The sequence below is a fragment of the Lampris incognitus genome, chromosome 17, assembly GCF_029633865.1.
Source record: "Lampris incognitus isolate fLamInc1 chromosome 17, fLamInc1.hap2, whole genome shotgun sequence".
NCBI lineage: Eukaryota > Metazoa > Chordata > Actinopteri > Lampriformes > Lampridae > Lampris > Lampris incognitus.
The window spans coordinates 2376184-2403111 of NC_079227.1; the positions used below are offsets into that span (position 1 = coordinate 2376184).

The window sequence follows — 26928 nt, forward strand, 5'->3', positions numbered from 1 at the left end:
TTAACAAAGATGGCAGTGCCCTGGAGCGGCATAAACTGGTAGGCCCGAAAGCACCCAAGTACACCAGCAAATCAGACTGGGAGGCTTTCCGGGCCCAGTTTGAACTGTTAGCCCGGGTTAGTGCATGGTTGGAGGACCAGAAAGCCCTCCAACTTGCTCTTTGTTTGATGGATGGTGTGCTGTCTTGTCTGCTGTTGTTGGATCCTCGTGAGAGGACTGGTTATGGTGAGTTAACCAGTGTACTGAAGCGGCGCTTTGGGCAGTGCGCTCGACCGCAGCACCTGCGATCTGAGCTGCATGGCCGAGTAAGACATGCGGGTGGGCCGCTGTGGACTCTGGCTAATGACATTGAGAGTTTAACGAGACGGGTGTACGCACACACACCAGCTACGGTGCAAACCGAGCTGGCCCGTGACCAATTTATCAGGGCAGTCTCCCCGGCTGACCTGTGCGCCCATACCCAGCTGGTTCATCCATGCTCCCGGCGTGAAATGCTTGGGCATGCGCTAGAAAGGAAGATGGAGATGGAAGCGGCGCAGCATGGCACCTTTGCAGAAACCCCCCCCCCCCCGACGGTCAGAGCGGCAGGGGAGTGCAACACTGCTACCCAAAAGCCGGCATGACTGGAGGAGATGACCGAAATGATCAGGTGGCTGGCCCTGCCTCCAGCCAGGTGCCAACAGACATGGCCTCAGACACAGACCCACCTCTGTTGGAGCTGTGGCCAGGTCGAACACCTGGTGAGGACTTGCCCTGCCTGGGCTCAGATGATGGGAAATGACGCAGGGTTGCAGTAGTTGGGATGCTTCACGCCTATGCCCCATACATCACCCACGCATGTCAGCCAGGCCCCACATAACAGCAAGGATGAGGGGCAGGAAGTTGGAGAAGCACTGGGGAACTGCTTCATATTCACTGCTGTGGACTACTTCACTAAAGGGCTGGAGGTCTATGCACTGCCAGACCAGGAGGCCAAGACCATTGTTAATGCCCTGGTTGAGGGAATGTTTAACAGGCTGGGGGTCCCCGAGTCCATCCAGTGACCAGGGGAGAAATTTTGAATTGCGGTTTTCTGCACCATGTGTGAGCGGCCAGGAATCACTAAGACACACAACACCCCTCCATCCCCAGAGTGACGGGTTAGTGGAGTGATTTAACAGAACCCCAGTTGAACAGTTATCTATCCTAACATCCACCCATCAGCTCAACTGGGATATGCATTTGCCCCTTGTTCTCATGGTGTGCCGCTCTGCAGTCCAGGACCCCACTTCATGCACACTAGCCCTCCTCATGTTGGGCAGGGAAATGAGGAACCCTGCAGAACTGGCCTTTAGATGGGCCCCAGATATACCATCTGCCCTTGCAAATAGGCTAACCCAGGCAGCTTCAGGACCAATTGGACACTAAACATGCATACACCCGGAGGGCAATGCAAAGTGCGGCCCGAAAAGGAATTATGACCTCTGCACCAGGGGGCAACACTTTGCAGTTGGGGAACTAGTTTGGGTCTACACCCTGACTCGGAAAAAGGGCAGGTGCCCTAAACTGGACAGCCACTTGGTGGGGTCTTGCTTGGTCTTGGAGCAGCTAGGAGAGGTTGTCTATCGGGTACAGTTGCCTCTATGGGGCCACAAAGTGGTGCTACACCATGACCGACTGGAGCCATACAGGGGCTCTGCAATGCCTCGGGCGTCTGGAGGGAAGGGGGGAAACACCTGTGTTGCCTCCTGTGACATCTGGGGAAGGGGGGGTTGTAGCACCCAGCCTTGATGATGCAATAAGTAGGACCCAATCTGCTGCCCCAGTGCCCAGCTCACCTCCTCGGGGGGCAGGACAACCCTGACCAGAGCCAGGGGAGGACCAACCTGGGGACAGAACACTTATGGGCGACCGAGAACTCCTCTGAGGTTTGGAGACTTTGTCCTCAGGGTCAAGGACTTTAATAAGGGGCTGGGGGGGTGGGAAGGTAGTGTAGCCTGTTCAGGTTCACCAGGGGGGTATAGGTATTAGTTGTACATAGTTGGTTGGGAGATGTTTTACAGTTCTGGGGGGTGATACGCTGTTGCCAGGTCAAAGGTTAGTGGGTTGGGACTATGGAGAGAGAGATGAACTATGAATCGGGTTAACAGCGGTGTGTACGGTGTGGCTGTGGTCACCAACAGCCGTGAATAAAAGCGATGCTTAGTGTAAGTTTCAAAGTTTGCTTTTTAATAGCGGTGAACGCTATGCTACTTTTTTGATAGAAAAATAAAAAATAAAATGTAGCCTGATGGTGAACTAAAGGGACAATTCAATTTAAAATAATACTGAAATAATTAATTGGTCTCAAAATACACCATTGTTTTTGACAGCAAGAGAGTGCACACAAATGACGTGGGTCTATCATGCCCCTCCTCCCCGCCCATGAGCACAGCATTACAGCAGGAGTGAAAATGTAGCCTAGCTCGCTAGCTTTCTTTTCTGCCTTATGTCAAGAACAACTGACCACGGCAGAAGCAGTACTGTCTAATATTCACCTCTTTCAGCCATCTTGGACAAACGAATTCGGATTTATTTCACAAAAGGACCGAGCTGTGTGCACTCTGCTGTGAAAATGAGCTGGTTTTTACTAGAGGGAGGGTCCGCTGAGCCAGTTCTCACTCTTGTCTCCATCTCCTGAAAATGAGCTGGTTTTTACTAGAGGGAGGGTCCGCTGAGAGGGTCCGCTGAGCCAGTTCTCACTCTTGTCTCTGTCTCCTGAAAATGAGCTGGTTTTTACTAGAGGGAGGGCTTCTGGGAGGGTCCGCTGAACCAGTTCTCACTCTTGTCTCCATCTCCTGAAAATGAGCTGGTTTTTATTAGAGGGAGGGCTTCTGGGAGGGTCCGCTGAACCAGTTCTCACTCTTGTCTCTGTCTCCTGAAAATGAGCTGGTTTTTACTAGAGGGAGGGTCCGCTGAGAGGGTCCGTCCGCTGAGCCAGTTCTCACTCTTGTCTCCATCTCCTGAAAATGAGCTGGTTTTTACTAGAGGGAGGGTCTGCTGAGAGGGTCCGCTGAGCCAGTTCTCACTCTTGTCTCCATCTCCTGAAAATGAGCTGGTTTTTACTAGAGGGAGGGTCCGCTGAGAGGGTCCGCTGAGCCAGTTCTCACTCTTGTTTCTGTCTCCTGAAAATGAGCTGGTTTTTACTAGAGGGAGGGTCCGCTGAGAGGGTCCGCTGAGCCAGTTCTCACTCTTGTCTCTGTCTCCTGAAAATGAGCTGGTTTTTACTAGAGGGAGGGTCCGCTGAGAGGGTCCGCTGAGCCAGTTCTCACTCTTGTCTCTGTCTCCTGAAAATGAGCTGGTTTTTACAAGAGGGAGGGTCCGCTGAGCCAGTTCTCACTCTTGTCTCTGTCTCCTGAAAATGAGCTGGTTTTTACTAGAGGGAGGGTCCGCTGAGAGGGTCCGCTGAGCCAGTTCTCACTCTTGTCTCCGTCTCCTGAAAATGAGCTGGCTTTTACTAGAGGGAGGGTCCGCTGAGAGGGTCCGCTGAGCCAGTTCTCACTCTTGTCTCTGTCTCCTGAAAATGAGCTGGTTTTTACTAGAGGGAGGGTCCGCTGAGCCAGTTCTTACTCTTGTCTCTGTCTCCTGAAAATGAGCTGGGTTTTTACTAGAGGGAGGGTCCGCTGAGCCAGTTCTCACTCTTGTCTCTGTCTCCTGAAAATGAGCTGGTTTTTACTAGAGGGAGGGCTTCTGGGAGGGTCCGCTGAGCCAGTTCTCACTCTTGTCTCTGTCTCCTGAAAATGCTGTCCTTGTTAGACAAAAGTGGTGATAACAGAGTGCACCACTGAGACAACCCTCGAACAAGATGCCTTTACTCAAAAACTGTAGTGTGAATCAGACATTTCTCCACAGGTGGTGCCGGGAGACTTTGCTGAATACACACATGTGATTCAAACAAGCCTCTGTAGCCTTTGGCAAACACCGACCGAAGGTCTTCCAAAACAAACACCTCCGCCTGCACACCAAAATTACCATTTACAAAGCTGTCTACTTCACAACTCTCATATACAGGTGTGAAGCCTGGGTCACACAGCTATCACCAAAGGTTGCTGGAGCGATTCCGCATAAGGTGTTTGCAGCGAATCATGGGGATCACGTGACATGACCGCGTTCCCTGTGCCGAGATTCTTGCTAGGACAAACTGCAAGAGCATAGAAGCCACGGTCACTCAACACCAACTGCACGGGCTTGGGCATGTCATCCGGATGCCTCAAGAATGCCTGCCATGTCAAGTCCTGTATAGACAGCTTCATCTGGGCCGCCGGTCTGCAGGTGGTCAGAAGAAGCGATACAAAGACCAGCAAAAACATCTCTAAAGAAGTGTTGTGTGAGACTAGAGCAAGCTGCCATCAACTATTCCAACTGGCGGGAGATCTGCCACAGAGGTACAGAACAGCTGGAAATGGAGAGGGATATGAAGAAACAACAGAAAAGACTAAGGAGACACACAACCATGCCTGCCCCCACTAACTCACACTTCATACGCCCCATGTGCAAGAACACTTGTGGATCAAGAATTGGACTCTACAGTCATCAAAGAACACATCCTTAACGAGGAGGGACGTCATCATCAGACTCGATGGACTACCAGCAAGCGTGTGTGTGTGTGTGTGTGTGTGTGTGTGAGGCTTCAGGACAGAGCAGGTGATTGTAGATGAGGCCAGTAGAGGCTGTGAGTGAGATGGCTGGTAGATGTTGTGTGTTATACCTCCCATCAGTCTGTCCTGTCTGTCTGACGGAGCCGCGGCGCTGAAGTGCCGATGGTGGTGGTGGGCAACAGCACATTAAACAAGGAATTATTTACAAGCTTATATATTACAGTCAGTGCCTGGCAGGTTTTAGAGCATTATAAACTTTCCTGGCAGTCTCTCTGTCACTCTCTAGCGTGCACGAGAGAGAGTGAGACACACACACACACACACACACACACACACACACACACACACACACACACACACACACAGAGGCTGCAGTACACCAGAGTCATATGACTTTCTGAGCTTGAGCTGCCTGACTGTTCTCACTGCTCTGGTGTTTGCCTTTAACTCTTTAAGACCTGAGGTCTCTTTTTAGCAACATCTAGGGCGACCTCTATGTCTCATCAGGTCTTGATGGGGTAACCACTTACACAGGGGAATCCTGAGTGTTGATTTGGCTCTGGGTGTGTATAATAATGCCCACAATATCAATAGTGAGGTATTTGGTAAGAGTTATCATGATATTCTATATATGTCTTCTTCCACTGTAACTTGATAATTCTCTGTCTCACAAAAGAGACTCACTGTATGTTTTCATTTCATGCATTCTTTTTCTATCTCTTGGAACATCCAGGGTCTCTTCTCATCTTCCTCTGGGATGAAGAGTAGAGACCCTGACTTCCTAAAACACATAGACAATGTCGACATAGTCATTAACTGAAACCTGGTGTCGTGAGGACATAACCACCCACTGTCCCTCAGGTTACAAAGAAATAATTATTCCATCAAATAAACTCAACTCAGTACATCGTGGACGAGACTCCGGAGGTATTTTGATTTGGTACAGAGGATGTTTAACCAACCACACTTCAAAAATTAAAATTGGGACATCCCACTGCTGGCTAAAACTCAGCAATAAAATTGGCATATCAAACAAAGATATCTATCTCTGTGCTCTATATTCTCCCCCAACTGAATCTCCATATTGTGATGAGGATTTCCTGAGTAATCTCCATGAAGAGGTAAGCCTTTTCCAGGCCCAGGGATATGTGCTGCTGTGCGGAGATTTTAACGCAAGAACAGGTTCAATGAGTGATACCATTGACCCTCAGGGTACCAGACATGTGTTTGGTCAACATTCCCTGTACCTCTCACCAAGCCTCAGTAAAAGGAGGTCCCTCGACCGTACTGTGAACAAGGCTGGTAAGGAGCTAGTGCACCTCTGTCGCGCTTCTGGCCTGTACATGCTTAATGGGAGGATCAGAGGAGACTCTCTGGGAAGGTTCACATGTTGTTCAGGTCTTGGAGCTAGTGTAGTTGACTATGCAATAACTGACATGGACCCCACCTCCTTCAACGCATTCACTGTCAGACAACAAACTCCTCTTTCTGACCATAACCAAATTATGATTTTCTTCAAAACTATTAACCTGACTCAAATGCCTATAGAGGAGCCCAGCAAGCTGTTCAAAGTTAATAAGACCTACAGATGGGCTCCAGACAGTGCAGAAAAATGTATCAATATCCTGAATTCATCCAAATTACTTAATATGATTACTAACTTCATTAACAAACCGTTTGAAACTAATAAGGACAGTACCAACCAAGCTGTCAATGAAATCAATTATATTTTTCAGACGGCAGCAAACATGGTCCTACCAAGGACCCACAACAGAAAAAAGAAACAACCTGAAAATGAAAAATGGTTTGAAAACGATTGTAAAAATATAAGAAAGGAACTGCGTAAATTGTCAAACCTGAAACACTACCAACCTCAAGATATGGATACAAGAAAGAAATATAGCGAAACATTAAATCTATATAAACACACATTAAGAATGAAAAAACAAAGCCATGTAGATAGAACCCTACAGGAAATAGAACATTCCCTGAATCAAAACCAATTCTGGGAAATGTGGAATAATTTGGGCTCTACGAAACCACAAGACCTGCCTATCCAAAATGGAGAAATTTGTAAAAATCATTTAACGTATCTATTCAGAAATACAACAAGAACACTCAAATTCCAATTACAATCTGATCAAACAAAAATTACAGTTGCTCGAATGCTCTATAAAAGACAACCAAAACCCACTGGATTTTCCAATAACACAAGAAGAATTGGCACAGAAGCTAAAATCCTTAAAACCCAATAAAGCTTGTGGCCTTGACAGCATCAGAAGCGAGATGCTTAAAAACAGCACACCTGAGCTGCAAAGGGCAGTACGCAAATTGTTCACCATCCTTCTAAGTTCGGGATATTTTCCTGACACCTGGGGCAAAGGGCTTATAACTCCTATTCATAAAAATGGAGACAAATTGGATCCTAATAATTCCAGAGGCATTTGTGTGAGCAGTAGTCTGGGGAAGGTGTTTAATAGCATTTTGAACAATCGAATTCTAACCCTCCTTAACGAACACAATGTCCTGAGCAAAGGTCAAATTGGTTTCCTCCCAAATCACCGGACTACGGACCATATTTACACCCTACACACCCTCATAAATGAAAATGTGAATCAAACCAAAAAGGGAAAAATATTTGCTTGTTTTATTGACTTCAAAAAAGCTTTCGACTCTATTTGGCATGAAGGACTATACTATAAACTTTTACAAAGTGGTGTAGGGGGTAAAGTGTATGACATAATAAAGTCAATGTATTCGGACAACAAATGTGCAGTTAAGATTGGAGACAAACACACTGAGTTCTTCACTCAGAATAGAGGGGTGAGACAGGGCTGTGGACTTAGCCCAACACTGTTTAATATATATATTAATGAACTGGCGGTGCAGCTGGAACAGTCTGCAGCCCCAGGTCTCACCCTGTATGACATGGAAGTAAAATTTTTGCTTTATGCAGATGATCTAGTTTTGTTGTCACCAACCGCAGGTGGGCTGCAACAACTACTAGACCTGCTTGAGGACTATTGCCAGCACTGGGCCCTGGCAATAAATCCAAAAAGACAAAAGTAATGATCTTCCAGAAGAAACCCAGATGTCAGGGAAATAGATACCAGTTGACTCTAGGTAGCATCACCTTAGAGCATACGATGCAGTATACTTATTACCTTGGTCTAATTATTACAGCATCGGGGAGTTTCAGTGGGGCAGTGAATAACCTAAAACAAAAAGCTGGCAGAGCTCTATATGCAATTAAAAATAAATTCTTTAACATTGATATATCAATCTCCATCCGGTGCAAACTGTTTGATAGTGTAATTCTGCCCATTGCACTATATGGAAGTGAGGTATGGGGTCCACTCAGTCTTTCCAGCTACACTAGATGGGACAAGCATCCAGCAGAAACCCTACATGCTGAATTCTGCAGAATGATTCTGAAAATACAAAGGAAAACACCAAACAACGCATGTAGGGCAGAATTAGGCCGGTTTCCATTACAAAAAAGATCTCTAAATTTCTGGATGCACTTAAATACAAGCCCAACAAATACATTGCACTTTAGAGCTCTGAAAACCCAAGAACTGAACCCCGAAAAGAGTCCCCTGAAGCAGCTGGCTCTGAGACTCACTAACCCTTTAACAAATACTAAGACCAACCAACCTCAGGCCAGCACCGCATCCCAAACAAAGATTACGATAAATCAGCTATAAAACAAACCAACATGAGGATAAATCAGCTATAAAACAAACCAACATGAGGATAAATCAGACTATAAAACAAACCAACATGAGGATAAATCAGCTATAAAACAAACCAACATGAGGATAAATCAGGCTATAAAACAAAGCAAGAACAATTATCTGAAACATTAGAACGCTGAAATCAAAACTCAAAACAAACTAGAAGTCTATCGGGCCCTAAAAACAAACTATGATCTGGAAGAACACCTCTTAACTGTCAGAGACAGGAAGCAGCGACAGATCCTCACCAAATACAGGCTCAGTGACCACAGTCTAGCCATTGAAAAGGGGAGACACAAAAAGACCTGGTTGCCAAAAGAGCATCGAACATGTGGTCAGTGCAGTACAGATGAGGTGGAGACAGAGGGGCACTTCCTCCTTAAATGTGACACGTGAAAAACAGCGACGGGCTCTTGTCAAGGAACTGGAACACACGATTCCAGAGTAGCAGGAAATGGAGGACGCAGGTAAGCTGCGGGTGGTCCTGGGAGGGGGCAGCGGCAAGCATTGCAGCAAGATTTATATTATCTTGCCACAACCTGAGAGACAGTGTGGGACGGCACCTATTGCTACTGTTGTTTAATATCATAATCATTGTTGTTGTTGCTGTTATTATTATAATCATTGTTGTATTGTGTTGTTGTTGTTTTACATGCTTTGGCAATATGTACACGTATGTCCAAAGGAGTTGAATCAAGTGCAACTGGACTTGGTATATATCCGTGAAGACGTTTCTCCTCTCATCCAAGAGGCTTCCTCAGTTCGTGCCTTTCTGACTAGACCAAGCTAGTCTGACCAAGACCAAGCTAGATGAGAACATTCACAGACATACACGTATGTCATGCCAATAAAGCACATATTGACAGTCTATTCCGTGGCCTACCAACATGGCAAGCATTACTTTGCAGGTTCGAATCCCCATGTTACCATCGGCTTGGCCAGGCATCCCTACAGACACAACTGGCCGTGTCTGCGGGTGGGAAGCCGGATGTGGGTATGTGTCCTGGTCGCTGCACTAGCGCCTCCTCTCATTAGTCGGGGCGCCTGTTCAGGGGGGAGGGGGAACTGGGGGGATAGCGTGATCCTCCCACGCGCTACATCCCCCTGGTAAAACTCCTCACTGTCAGGTGAAAAGAAGCGGCTGGCGAGTCCACATATATGGGAGGAGACATGTGGTAGTCTTCAGCCCTGCCCGGATCGGCAGAGGGGGTGGAGCAGCGACTGGGACGGCTTGGAAGAGAGGGGTAATTGGCTAGACACAATTGGGGAAAAAATCTCTCCCAAAAACATTCACTCAGTAGTCATCACCGAGAACCTGATGTGTTTCTACTTGCTGTAGACTGCCTCTACCAGCAGGGAGGACACCGCGGCACAGAACACCTTTAGGACGTGCGTGCATGTATGTGTATGTTGTATGGAAGTGGGAGCTGGGTTCTAAATGGCCTAAACTAAGAGTGGTTAGGCTCAGCAGAGCGGAGGACAGCATCACGGAGGGACATTTTCCCTCTTCATGGGGTCCAAACAACAGCCCCGCCCCACATTACGGTGGTGTTGAGGAAGGTTTTAGCTGAAAGTGAACACACTTCATGAACGTCATAAAAACACAATGTGCTGCAAGGCGTTTCATCAGCGCTGCTCGGGCAGATGGCGGATTTCCAGGCTGATGGTTAGTGAAAGGTTTGGCTGAGGCTGCTCTCCGTTTCTGACCACAGGCCAAGAAGTCGCCCTGCCAAATATCAGCCACTGGTTGAATCCATGTACCCCCCCCCCACACACATCTCTAACCAACCTGCACGCCCCCAATTCCATAACAGTATGTTGCATTTGTGTAATTGCAATAATTAAACTCTTATTTAAACCTCAGTGCCACAGTCACCCTCTTGACACCTATCTCACTCCTACACACACACACAAACAAACACACACACCCACACACCACCCAACAAACCCCATCACACCCAAACATCTGGCCCATAAATCACCTCCCATCCCAAACACACACTCTCTTCCTTGGTTCCACACCGTTCCGCTCCAATCAACAACAAGACTAGGTTTGGCCAGACATCCCGCCCGAGAGCCTCACACCTCCCGAAACAACCCGCACCCCTTCCCAGCATCGCCCCCAGTGCCACTGCCAAGCTAGCATGGACACCACCGCAGACAACAGGAAGCAGTGGCGGTGGTAGAGGAGGAGACAGAGCAGAGCATGCAGTCTGTGGAAACAGAGGAGGAGACAGAGCCAGAGCATGCAGGCTCTGGAAACAGAGGAGGAGACAGAGCAGAGCATGCAGGCTGTGGAAACAGAGGAGGAGACAGAGCAGAGCATGCAGGCTGTGGAAACAGAGGAGGAGACAGAGCAGAGCATGCAGGCTGTGGAAACAGAGGAGGAGAAGACAGAGCAGAGCATGCAGGATGTGGAAACAGAGGAGGAGACAGAGCAGAGCATGCAGGCTGTGGAAACAGAGGAGGAGACAGAGCAGAGCATGCAGGCTGTGGAAACAGAGGAGGAGACACAGCAGAGCATGCAGGATGTGGAAACAGCGGAGGAGACAGAGCATGTAGGCTGTGGAAACAGAGGAGGAGACAAAGCAGAGCATGCAGGCTGTGGAAACAGAGGAGGAGAAGACAGAGCAGAGCATGCAGGCTGTGGAAACAGAGGAGGAGACAGAGCAGAGCATGCAGGCTGTGGAAACAGAGGAGGAGACAGAGCCAGAGCATGCAGGCTGTGGAAACAGAGGAGGAGACAGAGCAGAGCATGCAGGCTGTGGAAACAGAGGAGGAGACAGAGCAGAGCATGCAGGCTGTGGAAACAGAGGAGGAGACAGAGCAGAGCATGCAGGCTGTGGAAACAGAGGAGGAGACACAGCAGAGCATGCAGGATGTGGAAACAGAGAAGGAGACAGAGCATGTAGGCTGTGGAAACAGAGGAGGAGACAAAGCAGAGCATGCAGGCTGTGGAAACAGAGGAGGAGAAGACAGAGCAGAGCATGCAGGCTGTGGAAACAGAGGAGGAGAAGACAGAGCCAGAGCATGCAGGCTGTGGAAACAGAGGAGGAGAAGACAGAGCAGAGCATGCAGGCTGTGGAAACAGAGGAGGAGACAGAGCAGAGCATGCAGGCTGTGGAAACAGAGGAGGAGACAGAGCCAGAGCATGCAGGCTGTGGAAACACAGGAGGAGACAGAGCAGAGCATGCAGGCTGTGGAAACAGAGGAGGAGACAGAGCAGAGCATGCAGGCTGTGGAAACAGAGGAGGAGACAGAGCAGAGCATGCAGGCTGTGGAAACAGAGGAGGAGACACAACAGAGCATGCAGGATGTGGAAACAGAGGAAGAGACAGAGCATGTAGGCTGTGGAAACAGAGGAGGAGACAAAGCAGAGCATGCAGGCTGTGGAAACAGAGGAGGAGAAGACAGAGCAGAGCATGCAGGCTGTGGAAACAGAGGAGGAGAAGACAGAGCAGAGCATGCATGCTGTGGAAATAGAGGAGGAGACAGAGCAGAGCATGCAGGCTGTGGAAACAGAGGAGGAGACAGAGCAGAGCATGCAGGCTGTGGAAACAGAGGAGGAGACATAGCAGAGCATGCAGGATGTGGAAACAGAGGAGGAGACAGAGCATGTAGGCTGTGGAAACAGAGGAGGAGACAAAGCAGAGCATGCAGTCTGTGGAAACAGAGGAGGAGACAGAGCCAGAGCATGCAGGCTGTGGAAACAGAGGAGGAGACATAGCAGAGCATGCAGGCTGTGGAAACAGAGGAGGAGACAGAGCAGAGCATGCAGGCTGTGGAAACAGAGGAGGAGACATAGCAGAGCATGCAGGATGTGGAAACAGAGGAGGAGACACAGCAGAGCATGCAGGATGTGGAAACAGAGGAGGAGACAGAGCATGTAGGCTGAGGAAACAGAGGAGAAGACAAAGCATAGCATGCAGGCTGTGGAAACAGAGGAGGAGAAGACAGAGCAGAGCATGCAGGCTGTGGAAACAGAGGAGGAGAAGACAGAGCAGAGCATGCAGGCTGTGGAAACAGAGGAGGAGAAGACAGAGCAGAGCATGCAGGCTGTGGAAACAGAGGAGGAGACATAGCAGAGCATGCAGGCTGTGGAAACAGAGGAGGAGACAGAGCAGAGCATGCAGGCTGTGGAAACAGAGGAGGAGACATAGCAGAGCATGCAGGATGTGGAAACAGAGGAGGAGACATAGCAGAGCATGCAGGATGTGGAAACAGAGGAGGAGACAGAGCATGTAGGCTGTGGAAACAGAGGAGGAGACAAAGCAGAGCATGCAGGCTGTGGAAACAGAGGAGGAGAAGACAGAGCAGAGCATGCAGGCTGTGGAAACAGAGGAGGAGAAGACAGAGCAGAGCATGCAGGCTGTGGAAACAGAGGAGGAGAAGACAGAGCAGAGCATGCAGGCTGTGGAAACAGAGGAGGAGACATAGCAGAGCATGCAGGATGTGGAAACAGAGGAGGAGACACAGCAGAGCATGCAGGATGTGGAAACAGAGGAGGAGACAGAGCATGTAGGCTGAGGAAACAGAGGAGAAGACAAAGCATAGCATGCAGGCTGTGGAAACAGAGGAGGAGAAGACAGAGCAGAGCATGCAGGCTGTGGAAACAGAGGAGGAGAAGACAGAGCAGAGCATGCAGGCTGTGGAAACAGAGGAGGAGAAGACAGAGCAGAGCATGCAGGCTGTGGAAACAGAGGAGGAGACATAGCAGAGCATGCAGGCTGTGGAAACAGAGGAGGAGACAGAGCAGAGCATGCAGGCTGTGGAAACAGAGGAGGAGACATAGCAGAGCATGCAGGATGTGGAAACAGAGGAGGAGACATAGCAGAGCATGCAGGATGTGGAAACAGAGGAGGAGACAGAGCATGTAGGCTGTGGAAACAGAGGAGGAGACAAAGCAGAGCATGCAGGCTGTGGAAACAGAGGAGGAGAAGACAGAGCAGAGCATGCAGGCTGTGGAAACAGAGGAGGAGAAGACAGAGCAGAGCATGCAGGCTGTGGAAACAGAGGAGGAGAAGACAGAGCAGAGCATGCATGCTGTGGAAACAGAGGAGGAGAAGACAGAGCAGAGCATGCAGGCTGTGGAAACAGAGGAGAAGACAGAGCAGAGCATGCAGGCTGTGGAAACAGAGGAGGAGAAGACAGAGCAGAGCATGCAGGCTGTGGAAACAGAGGAGGAGAAGACAGAGCAGAGCATGCAGGCTGTGGAAACAGAGGAGGAGAAGACAGAGCAGAGCATGCAGGCTGTGGAAACAGAGGAGGAGAAGACAGAGCAGAGCATGCAGGCTGTGGAAACAGAGGAGGAGAAGACAGAGCAGAGCATGCAGGCTGTGGAAACAGAGGAGGAGAAGACAGAGCAGAGCATGCAGGCTGTGGAAACAGAGGAGGAGACAGAGCAGAGCATGCAGGATGTGGAAACAGAGGAGGAGAAGACAGAGCAGAGCATGCAGGCTGTGGAAACAGAGGGGGAGACAGAGCAGAGCATGCAGGCTGTGGAAACAGAGGAGGAGACAGAGCAGAGCATGCAGGCTGTGGAAACAGAGGAGGAGACAGAGCAGAGCATGCAGGCTGTGGAAACAGAGGAGGAGAAGACAGAGCAGAGCATGCAGGCTGTGAAAACATAGGGGGAGACAGAGCAGAGCATGCAGGCTGTGGAAACAGAGGAGGAGCGGTGATGAGAGAAGATCACGATGTGAGATGAGGAGGAGGAGACAGCTGGAATTCCATGCAGCAAAACAGGTCAATAGACAGCCAATGTGCATTGGAGCAGTCTGTTCCTACAGAAGAGAAAGAAAGCACGCCAGTGGTGGTCACGTTTCTGTCTACTCGGACATCACTGGGGGTGGCCTCAAAATAAAAACACTGGGATATTCATCAGGCGGGTTGGTATTCACACATGACGTCAGCATTCTGACGGTTTGTTTTTTTCTGCACAGCCACATCAGGAGTTCGTACTGACAGCACCTTGACTTGACTTTCTAGCGTAGTACACCATCATCATCCTCTTTATGGACTACTGAGTCAGCAAGGTGAAGGACATTTATACAGACTGTTGGAAATTACACCCGCCTAAAAGTGTCAAAAATATACGATGTTGTCATCCCTATTATGTCAGTAAACATTGAAATATTACATGATGTGATTAGGCGTGTAAGAAGATATTACACGATGTGACTAGGGGTGTAAGAAGATATTACAGGATGTGACTAGGCGTGTAAGAAGATATTACACGATGTGACTAGGGGTGTAAGAAGATATTACAGGATGTGACTAGGGGTGTAAGAAGATATTACAGGATGTGACTAGGGGTGTAAGAAGATATTACACGATGTGACTAGGGGTGTAAGAAGATATTACAGGATGTGACTAGGCGTGTAAGAAGATATTACACGATGTGACTAGGGGTGTAAGAAGATATTACAGGATGTGACTAGGCGTGTAAGAAGATATTACATGATGTGACTAGGGGTGTAAGAAGATATTACACGATGTGACTAGGGGTGTAAGAAGATATTACAGGATGTGACTAGGGGTGTAAGAAGATATTACAGGATGTGACTAGGGGTGTAAGAAGATATTACAGGATGTGACTAGGGGTGTAAGAAGATATTACAGGATGTGACTAGGCGTGTAAGAAGATATTACACGATGTGACTAGGGGTGTAAGAAGATATTACACGATGTGACTAGGGGTGTAAGAAGATATTACACGATGTGACTAGGGGTGTAAGAAGATATTACACGATGTGACTAGGGGTGTAAGAAGATAATACACGATGTGACTAGGGGTGTAAGAAGATATTACACGATGTGACTAGGGGTGTAAGAAGATATTACACGATGTGACTAGGGGTGTAAGAAGATATTACACGATGTGACTAGGGGTGTAAGAAGATATTACACGATGTGACTAGGGGTGTAAGAAGATATTACACGATGTGACTAGGGGTGTAAGAAGATATTACACGATGTGACTAGGGGTGTAAGAAGATATTACACGATGTGACTAGGGGTGTAAGAAGATATTACACGATGTGACTAGGGGTGTAAGAAGATATTACACGATGTGACTAGGGGTGTAAGAAGATATTACACGATGTGACTAGGGGTGTAAGAAGATATTACAGGATGTGACTAGGGGTGTAAGAAGATATTACAGGATGTGACTAGGGGTGTAAGAAGATATTACACGATGTGACTAGGGGTGTAAGAAGATATTACACGATGTGACTAGGGGTGTAAGAAGATATTACACGATGTGACTAGGGGTGTAAGAAGATATTACACGATGTGACTAGGGGTGTAAGAAGATATTACACGATGTGACTAGGGGTGTAAGAAGATATTACACGATGTGACTAGGGGTGTAAGAAGATATTACATGATGTGACTAGGGGTGTAAGAAGATATTACATGATGTGACTAGGGGTGTAAGAAGATATTACATGATGTGACTAGGGGTGTAAGAAGATATTACATGATGTGACTAGGGGTGTAAGAAGATATTACATGATGTGACTAGGGGTGTAAGAAGATATTACACGATGTGACTAGGGGTGTAAGAAGATATTACACGATGTGACTAGGGGTGTAAGAAGATATTACATGATGTGACTAGGGGTGTAAGAAGATATTACACGATCACGATACATATCACAATATGCATCGTTATATGTATCGTGATACGTATCATGATATATATATATATACATATATACCGTGATACGTATCATGATGTGCATCATATGTATCGCGATACATATCACAATATGCATCGTGATACGTATCATTATATATATATATATACATATATATATCGTGATACGTATCATTATATATATATACATATATATATCATGATACGTATCATTATATACATATATATCGTGATACGTATCATGATATATATACATATATATCGTGATACATATCATGATACATATGTCATGATACGGTTTCGCATCATCACATCCTAGCTGTGACTGCGTACACAAGCCATCACCAGCCTCTTTTCGATTTTAACGGCAAATTAATTTGAATGAATATTTGAATATTTGCTCATATAATGGGCCACACCCCAAGCTTGAAAAAAAAAAAGGTATTCGGGATGGTCCCGGAAATTAGAGTTTTAATCCCGGCTTGCCCAGTCGAAGGAAGGTGTAAGTGAGTTCTGCTGGGATGAGTGACAGTGTGAGCAGGTTAAGTCAGTGAGGACGTGAACTTCCTGTTCAACAGACACAAAGCTGCGATAAGACGCACAGGACAGCAAAGCCCCACAGCAAGGCCACGGCAGCCTCCCGGTAAGCCCTTAAAGGATCATTCTGTTATTTTACAGCCTGGGTTTTATGTTCATTACAGCGGCCTTGTTGAAAGGTGTGTGGTGCTCCTGTTCAGGTGTTCCATAAGACACCGCTGTAAAGCTGAGTCCAGCGGTGGTCCCATGTCCAACATCTACCGAATTAAGCCGGAGAGTAAAATGCCATCATAACTGATATGAACGATGGTGAAAACTACAAAATGAGACCCAGGTTGTAAAAAAAAAAAGAAGGATCCTTTAATATCCACCCCCCCAACCCATTAGACAGTCTACCTGTCAGTCTACGGACTCATCCAGCAGTTGCCTGAAGGAATATTGTGTATTCAATATTGTGTATTCATGCACCATTTGGGACATTTGCTAAATTTTGGTATGCCAGTAAAGAAAGATTTAATTCAGAGCAGCTGATTTAAGAGTGCCCTCTCTGGATGATTTGTGAAGTTCGGTCAGATTTCCCCCTCTGTTAATTTTTTTTTTTTTTTTTTTTTTTACAGACTCCCCAGCTGACTGTAATAGTACATTTACATGGCAGCGGAGCGAATCGCCTTCACCATCACAAAATGTCATGTAACATTCAACAATCGGACCGGACGAACACGCCGCTCTCTGGCCCATCACTGGTCTCTGCTTCTGATTTGAGATAAACATGGACATGCCTGTATGCAGCTTAGTTCACCTAAACAGACAACCAAAATAGTTTTCTGAATATATCTGACCATGCAGCTGCTGAGTCTTGCTTTATTTATGTTCAGCAGTTTAAACGTTTGTTCACGAGCTTCAGGGCTGGGATCACACCCACATTATCCGACTGGCCACTGCCCGGAAAAACGTACTCCTCATCTGCATACAGCTGAGAAATTCCAATTTTCAGACAGTCTCATCAGTTGTGTCCAAATACCCAGACTACAGGTACAGCATGTAACACAGTATCCATTTTTAGTATACTTCATGAAAATGGTCATAGTACAGAAAAATACAGTATACTAAAAATGCCGGGATCTAATTTTCACCAAAAAATCTAACATGAATCAAGTGGATGCTACAGCTGAAGCGTCTTTGCATGGTTACTATGGAAATATGGGTTGTTACCATGGAGATATAGGTTGTGTGAGCTGTATCCACTTGCCGTCACTTCTGGCAGCACAAGAGTTACAACGCACACTAAATGTGCCATACTGGACAGTAAGTAGCGAACAGTTAGTATGCAGTATGTTCTGTTATGTAATACGTAGCAGAGTATTCAGCCTTCTCCATCCTCTGCTCCACTCTGCCATCAACCCCAGAATCCCACGTGCACAACTGCTGCCCGTTTCCATAGGATACGACTTGTCGGTCGCCTGCCTCACTCCACTGGCATGTAAATGTACAGTTAGAGATCAGTGGGGGTCTGGTTGGATGACAGGTTGGTATTTTATGGGTCTGTATGGGCGGAGGGGTGGGGGTGGGGGGTACTTACGACTGACAGGAGAAGGCCATCCCACAGATGGGGAGGCAGCGAAACACGCCCTCCCAGCGCACCACACTGACCCGACCCAGCCACCAGCCGCTGAGCAGCCCATGTCTGAACGAGGACAGCACCATCTGAGGGGGAAGGGATGGGGGGGGGGGGACAGGTTACAGACTGAACCACATGAAGACAATGGAGGGAAAGAGATGAAAGGTAAGCGAGAGGCAGAGGAGGAGCATGCTGATGAGGGTGAAGAATGAGATACTGAAGATAATGAAAGGAGAGCAGAGAGGAGAGAGGGGACATCGAGCTGAACGCCACGCTGGACAGAAAACACCCGCCACAGCAAAACACAGAGAGGACGTCTTCTTCCAGACGCTACATGGAAAATACACTGAGAGGACGTCTTCTTCCAGACGCTACATGGAAAACACACCAAGAGGACGTTTTCTTCCAGACGCTACATGGAAAACACACCGAGGGGACGTCTTCTTCCAGACGCTACATGGAAAACACACTGAGAGGACGTCTTCTTCCAGACGCTACATGGAAAACACACCGAGAGGACGTCTTCTTCCAGACGCTACATGGAAAACACACCGAGAGGACGTCTTCTTCCAGACGCTACATGGAAAACACACCGAGAGGACGTCTTCTTCCAGACGCTACATGGAAAACACACTGAGAAGGACGTCTTCTTCCAGACGCTACATGGAAAACACACCGAGAGGACGTCTTCTTCCAGACGCTACATGGAAAACACACTGAGAAGACGTGTTCTTCCAGACGCTACATGGAAAACACAGAGAGGACGTCTTCTTCCAGACGCTACATGGAAAACACACTGAGAGGACGTCTTCTTCCAGACGCTACATGGAAAACACACTGAGAGGACGTCTTCTTCCAGACGCTACATGGAAAACACACTGAGAGGACGTCTTCTTCCAGACGCTACATGGAAAACACAACAAGAGGACGTCTTCTTCCAGACGCTACATGGAAAACACACTGAGAAGGACGTCTTCTTCCAGACGCTACATGGAAAACACACCGAGAGGACGTCTTCTTCCAGACGCTACATGGAAAACACACTGAGAGGACGTCTTCTTCCAGACGCTACATGGAAAACACAACAAGAGGACGTCTTCTTCCAGACGCTACATGGAAAACACACTGAGAAGGACGTCTTCTTCCAGACGCTACATGGAAAACACACCGACAGGACGTCTTCTTCCAGACGCTACATGGAAAACACACTGAGAGGACGTCTTCTTCCAGATGCTACATGGAAAACACACCGAGAGGACGTCTTCTTCCAGACGCTACATGGAAAACACACTGAGAGGACGTCTTCTTCCAGACGCTACATGGAAAACACACCAAGAGGACGTTTTCTTCCAGACGCTACATGGAAAACACACCGAGGGGACGTCTTCTTCCAGACGCTACATGGAAAACACACCAAGAGGACGTTTCCTTCCAGACGCTACATGGAAAACACACTGAGAGGACGTCTTCTTCCAGATGCTACATGGAAAACACACCAAGAGGACGTCTTCTTCCAGACGCTACATGGAAAACACACTGAGAGGACGTCTTCTTCCAGACGCTACATGGAAAACACACCAAGAGGACGTTTTCTTCCAGACGCTACATGGAAAACACACCGAGGGGACGTCTTCTTCCAGACGCTACATGGAAAACACACCAAGAGGACGTCTTCTTCCAGACGCTTCATGGAAAACACACTGAGAGGACGTCTTCTTCCAGACGCTACATGGAAAACACACCGAGAGGACGTCTTCTTCCAGACGCTACATGGAAAACACACCGAGAGGACGTCTTCTTCCAGATGCTACATGGAAAACACACTGAGAAGGACGTCTTCTTCCAGACGCTACATGGAAAACACACCGAGAGGACGTCTTCTTCCAGACGCTACATGGAAAACACACTGAGAAGACGTGTTCTTCCAGACGCTACATGGAAAACACAGAGAGGACGTCTTCTTCCAGACGCTACATGGAAAACACACTGAGAGGACGTCTTCTTCCAGACGCTACATGGAAAACACAACAAGAGGATGTCTTCTTCCAGACGCTACATGGAAAACACACTGAGAAGGACGTCTTCTTCCAGACGCTACATGGAAAACACACCGAGAGGACGTCTTCTTCCAGACGCTACATGGAAAACACACTGAGAGGACGTCTTCTTCCAGATGCTACATGGAAAACACACCGAGAGGACGTCTTCTTCCAGACGCTACATGGAAAACACACTGAGAGGACGTCTTCTTCCAGACGCTACATGGAAAACACACCAAGAGGACGTTTTCTTCCAGACGCTACATGGAAAACACACCGAGGGGACGTCTTCTTCCAGACGCTACATGGAAAACACACCAAGAGGACGTTTCCTTCCAGACGCTACATGGAAAACACACTGAGAGGACGTCTTCTTCCAGATGCTACATGGAAAACACACCAAGAGGACGTCTTCTTCCAGACGCTACATGGAAAACACACTGAGAGGACGTCTTCTTCCAGACGCTACATGGAAAACACACCAAGAGGACGTTTTCTTCCAGACGCTACATGGAAAACACACCGAGAGGACGTCTTCTTCCAGACGCTACATGGAAAACACACTGAGAGGACGTTTTCTTCCAGACGTTACATGGAAAACACACTGAGAGGACGTCTTCTTCCAGATGCTACATGGAAAACACACCAAGAGGACGTCTTCTTCCAGACGCTACATGGAAAACACACCAAGAGGACGTTTCCTTCCAGACGCTACATGGAAAACACACTGAGAGGACGTCTTCTTCCAGATGCTACATGGAAAACACACCAAGAGGACGTCTTCTTCCAGACGCTACATGGAAAACACACTGAGAGGACGTCTTCTTCCAGACGCTACATGGAAAACACACTGAGAGGACGTCTTCTTCCAGACGCTACATGGAAAACACACCAAGAGGACGTTTTCTTCCAGACGCTACATGGAAAACACACCGAGAGGACGTCTTCTTCCAGATGCTACATGGAAAACACACCAAGAGGACGTCTTCTTCCAGATGCTACATGGAAAACACACCGAGAGGACGTCTTCTTCCAGACGCTACATGGAAAACACACCGAGAGGACGTTTCCTTCCAGACGCTACATGGAAAACACACTGAGAGGACGTCTTCTTCCAGACGCTACATGGAAAACACACCGAGAGGACGTCTTCTTCCAGACGCTACATGGAAAACACACCGAGAGGACGTCTTCTTCCAGACGCTACATGGAAAACACACTGAGAGGACGTCTTCTTCCAGATGCTACATGGAAAACACACCAAGAGGACGTCTTCTTCCAGATGCTACATGGAAAACACACCGAGAGGACGTCTTCTTCCAGACGCTACATGGAAAACACACTGAGAGGACGTCTTCTTCCAGACGCTACATGGAAAACACACTGAGAGGACGTCTTCTTCCAGACGCTACATGGAAAACACACTGAGAGGCCGTTTTCTTCCAGACGTTACATGGAAAACACACTGAGAGGACGTCTTCTTCCAGATGCTACATGGAAAACACACCGAGAGGACGTCTTCTTCCAGACGCTACATGGAAAACACACCGAGAGGACGTCTTCTTCCAGACGCTACATGAAAAACACACTGAGAGGACGTCTTCTTCCAGACGCTACATGGAAAACACACTGAGAGGACGTCTTCTTCCAGATGCTACATGGAAAACACACCGAGAGGACGTCTTCTTCCAGACGCTACATGGAAAATGAAACCAAGAAACATGTGATGATTAAGTCTACGACACACACGTAACGGTTGGCACACGTGTTCCTTCCCTCTTTACTCCTGCAGGACCGCTGGAGGACCTAGTTACACGCCATCTGTCTGACGGGCACACAGACGGTGTGTCTCCATCCAACTTAAACACAGGATTTTAATCAGATGTATTACTGCAACCGCCTTGTAAACACCTGAGACCATCTTAACCAAACCAGGTCTAAACGCGTGTAAGCCTAATGCATTCATAGAGTTGGAGTCTTCATCAGTCATGTGATTTACTGTGGCTTGTTTCACCTTACTCAGAGTTGTGTTACCAACATCTGACCAGGAAACGATCAAGGACGACACGGCGAGCAGTGGTAAACAAAGATGAAGAAAAGGAAACCATACACTCCATACATGTATTAATGGTGGTTTGTTCAGACGGAGGTGTCTTCTTCAGGATGAAACAGGTGTGCGGCTCCTTTTCCTCATCTTTGGATACCGATCCCGCGAGCCAGCAGCTCAACAATACCGTTGTGTGTCATCTCACCTTCTCTGAAATGATCTCCATGTTCAAATAAAATGGAGGAGCTTCATATCCCAAAGTCTCAGATGGGTGAAAAACCAGAAATGGAGACATTTTCCAAAAAGTCTTAACGAAATGTTGGACACAGGTCACATGCACTACAACTTCCATTCCATAATTCACCCAACGAGTCCTTCAAACTGGAACTACTGAAGACATGTTGCATGTTCACATCCTAATCACACTGTCACCTTAATCTGATTGACTGCATGAAACTGCATGGTATACACACACACACACACACACACACACACACACACACACACACACAGACACACACACACACACACACACACACACACACACACACACAGGCAGACACACAGGCAGACACACAGGCAGACACTACTGACTGGTGCAGTGCCGCTGATTGTGAGAACATGTGTCTGTTGAGCATTTACACTGCTTGGTGTTTTTGTGTGTAATAAGGCCCAGTTATCATGTTGTACAACAGTGTTGTGTTGGGACAGAAAATGCAGTTGTATCATGCACTGATGCATACACACAGACGAGCTGAGGCCGCTCACACCCCATCTGGATGAGAGGAGGAAAATGCTGATGAACAGACATCGGGATGGAGGTGAACCATCACCATCACCACGATGCCCCCCTGCTTCAACCTGGGTGTCATTCATTACAGGAGGGGATGTGGTTTCCATGGTTACTTACGGGTGACAGCAGAAGGTGGTGGCGATTATGGGCAGGCACTGAATGACGCCCCTGAGCCGCCACAGGTGAACGCGCTCCACCCAGGAGCCAGACACAATGCCGTACCGCAGAGAGGACAATACTATCTACAACACCAGCAGGAGGGGGGGGGGGGTGAGAGAGGAAAGAACCGCACAGGATGGGAGAGAAAGCGAGAGAGAGAGAGAGAGAGAGAGAGAGAGAGAGAGAGAGAGAGAGAGAGAGAGAGAGAGAGAGAGAGAGGAGGTCATGCAGTGTTTGAATATACAGAGGAGGGAAGAGGGTGGAGAGAAGGAAGAGAGGATAGTAGGAAGGAAACATGTCACAGTTAGAGGGTTAGTGGTCCTGACCCAGGCCAGGTCTATTCCTATAAGCAGCAGATGATGGCGCTGTGGAGCAAAAAGTCAGTATGAAGGATTTGACATTAAATTAGCAGCTGGACAGAGTAGGGTTGGCCTATTGAGGCTGCAGGGCAGCAGCACAGGGAAACAACAACAAATAACAAGAATAAACAAATAAACAATTAAAACAACACCTACAACTTTAAACAAAGCAGCTATACACAAACCTAGTCAGCTATAAAGGAGTAAGAAGAGACTGAATGTGATACGTACTCACACCCCCACGCTTCATCTCCTGCTTCTTGGATAATGTGATTATCTTAATTTTAACATCCAGTAGTAACTTCTTCTTCATCTTCTTGGATAATGTGATTATCTTAATTTTTACATCCAGTAGTAACTTCTTCTTCTTCTTCTTGGATAATGTGATTATCTTAATTTTAACATCCAGTAGCAAATTCTTCTTCTTGGATAATGTGATATCTTATTTTTAACATCCAGTAGTAACTTCTACTTCTTCCGCTTCTTGGAAAATGTGATTATCTTAATTACTTTGGGCTATTTGGTGTGAATGCTGTTGACAATACAGTAAGTAGCTTATGTGTAGGCACACAGTTGGACATACAGTTAGACAGAGTTGGACACACAGTTGGACATAGTATCCTCACATGTTAAGGTCTCATGAGGAAACCGTTACTACTCGTGCTTCATCTCTTAGTCACAGTTTGGAATATTTCATCTTTCTAAAATTGATCCCATTTGACCTTTTATGTTAACAAGTCTTCTACCAGGTCAGGGGCGTCTGGGTAGCGTGGTGGTCTATTCCGTTGCCTACCAACACGGGGATCGCTGGTTCGAATCCGTGTTACCTCCGGCTTGGTCGGGCATCCCTACAGACACATTTGGCCGTGTCTGTGGGTGGGAAGCCAGATGTGGGTGTGTCCTGGTCGCTGCACTAGCGCCTCCTCTGGTCGGTCGGGGCGCCTTTTTGGGGGGGAGGGGGAACTGGGGGGGAATAGCGTGATCCTCCTATGCCCTACGCCCCCCTGGTGAAACTCACTGTCAGGTGAAAAGAAGCGGCTGGTGACTCCACATGTATGGGAGGAGGCATGTGGTAGTCTGCAGCCCTCCTGGATCAGCAGAGGGGGTGGAGCAGAGACCGGGATGGCTCGGAAGAGTGGGGCAATTGGCTGGACATAATTGGGGAGAAAAAGGGGGGAAATCCAAAAGAAAAAAAAAAGAAAAAAGAAGTCTTCTCCAGATCTACTTAATGCATCTTGATGGGATTCCAGACTGAAAGGTGGATTGTGTTTCAGAATCCAGCACGGTGTCCAATACATCTCATGTTAGAATCCAGCACGGTGTCCAATGCGTCTCATGTTGAAAGGCAGCATAACAGAATCACTTCCATTAATATAGCTGCAATTACCAGCTGGAGTTTGTATCCACCTCACTATTTGACATCCACAGTGATGAGGACATTGTCTGGAAATAGCTTTCCAGTCGCAGCTTTGTGCAACACAACGGATGTGGAGCAGTAAAACCACTCAGTGCAGTAGGTGAATACTTCTGACAGCCACCAGAGACATTTGTGTGCACTGAAGCATGGACCACAGATTATTGTAAACAGACGACAGCTGTACCTTGGTGGATTTGAATACTTCACATCTGCTTTACCATCTGGAGGCAGACAGCCAAAGTGTATTTGCATTTTAAGAGCATCTAAACCTCGTACCACTTTAGTGAGTTTTCTCCACCTAAAGATGAAAAAACAAGAGCTGGTCTGGTCTGGAGACCAAGTGGCCCCATTCACACCTCGTATTAAATGCGATCTGCATCCAGATAAGGAAAAATGCACGTTAAATGCAAGGTGTACACGCGCTGTGATGGGAATGTGATCGGAGCTACCTGACCACATCTGGAGGTAGTCTGGCTCACATTGTGCTCGGATCTTAGGTAGGTGTAAACGCAATCCGTACAACGTGCTGGCATCCATACCTGTGCAACGCCATCATCCCCGCTCTAACCTCTGACCGTGAATACCACCAGGGACACGCCACAGGGCCAGGGGAACTGTCCCAGGATTTTTTTGACCTCCAGACCGGGACTTTCGACCAAGGGCGACAAGAGGCCCCCATGATCGGGTTGACTTTGCCGAACGGCCGGTCCCCACAGCTGATTTGCCGCCACCTCAAATTACTCACACCCAGATTTTTCTCTGAAGGACAGAGATCCGACTTCAATGAGGGTAACGAGAATGCTTTAAAAATACCAGGCGTAAAAGCAAAGGCAAGATGGGCTCATTTATTATCCAGATAACGTATCGGGATACAGATCGCACTTTAATACCAGGTGTACATGGGGTGAGTGACATGAGCATATCTGATACACACAGCTGCAGATGATAACATTACTAATTCAGGTGTAGTAATGAGCCAGTGTTGAAAACAGTCAATAGTATTGTCAACACCCGGTCAATGCTGCTGAGCATCATTAATGTTATCTACAGCTATGTTTATCCTGCTATACTTACACCAATTGGTACTACTACCCAACTAGTCCTTATTGATGGTTTTTCACCTTTACATGGTGGCAAACTCACTAATGTGGTATGGGGTTTACGTTCTCTTTAAGTCTACATTGTAAAGGATTCAGCCCATGCTTAAGCAGAGCAACTCCAGATGTATAAGCAGGTAGGAGATTCAGTGTCAGGTGAATAGTCACATGACTGTTACAGCAACACAACTTGTGGTCTTTGTGTTATGGGACAGTTTATCTCAGACATGGATTTTGGATGCTGGTATTCACATTGAATACCAGTACTTCTGGTTTTCTATTCTGGGTAATTTTAGACCAGGTGCCAACAGGGGAATATAATTAAGTACATTAATTAAGTGGAAATGAAGAGCCAGCAGTCCTCAGGATGAGAGTCCAGGACCACCACTCAGGACGACCCTGCATAACATCTCTATCCTCTGACGAGCAGTTTCTGTCAGGGAACAGTGCAGTGGTGGACTCACCGTGAACATGAAGAGGGTGTAGAACATGAGAGCCATGGCGGAGAAGGACTGGATGGAGGACATCATGTTCCTCTGCAGACTGAGCGGCAACACAATGAACAGAGACACGGCAATCAGCAGCAGCCCACGGAAACTGCCCGTCACCTGTAGGGGGCAGAATGACAGGGTAAGGTTCATCATCTCCGGGAGATTTATGGTTTTAGGGCTTAAACCCCATTATTTTTGTGCTGGTTTACTATTTTTCTTCAGAAATGTTTGCACAAATTTCTGTGAGATGGTAAAAGGCAGAGACACAAGATTTTGCCCATTGCCTGGAAGTTGTGTGCAAGTGCTGCCCAAGAAATAAGACTTCAATTAGTCTGACGGGAGCACTGTAATGAAA

General features: G+C 47.5%; 1 protein-coding gene across 3 annotated transcripts in view; it reads right to left on the bottom strand.

Annotated features, from left to right (window-relative positions):
• Positions 1-26928, bottom strand: part of slc38a10 (solute carrier family 38 member 10) — a 59264-nt gene that overhangs the window by 26842 nt on the left and 5494 nt on the right. For all 3 annotated transcript variants that reach the window (XM_056297055.1, XM_056297054.1, XM_056297053.1), the window contains exons 5-6: positions 26547-26690; positions 18133-18257 (exon numbers count right to left, since the gene is read on the bottom strand). In XM_056297055.1, the coding sequence (XP_056153030.1) occupies positions 18133-18257; positions 26547-26690 (269 nt within the window). The remainder of the gene's footprint in view (positions 1-18132; positions 18258-26546; positions 26691-26928) is intronic.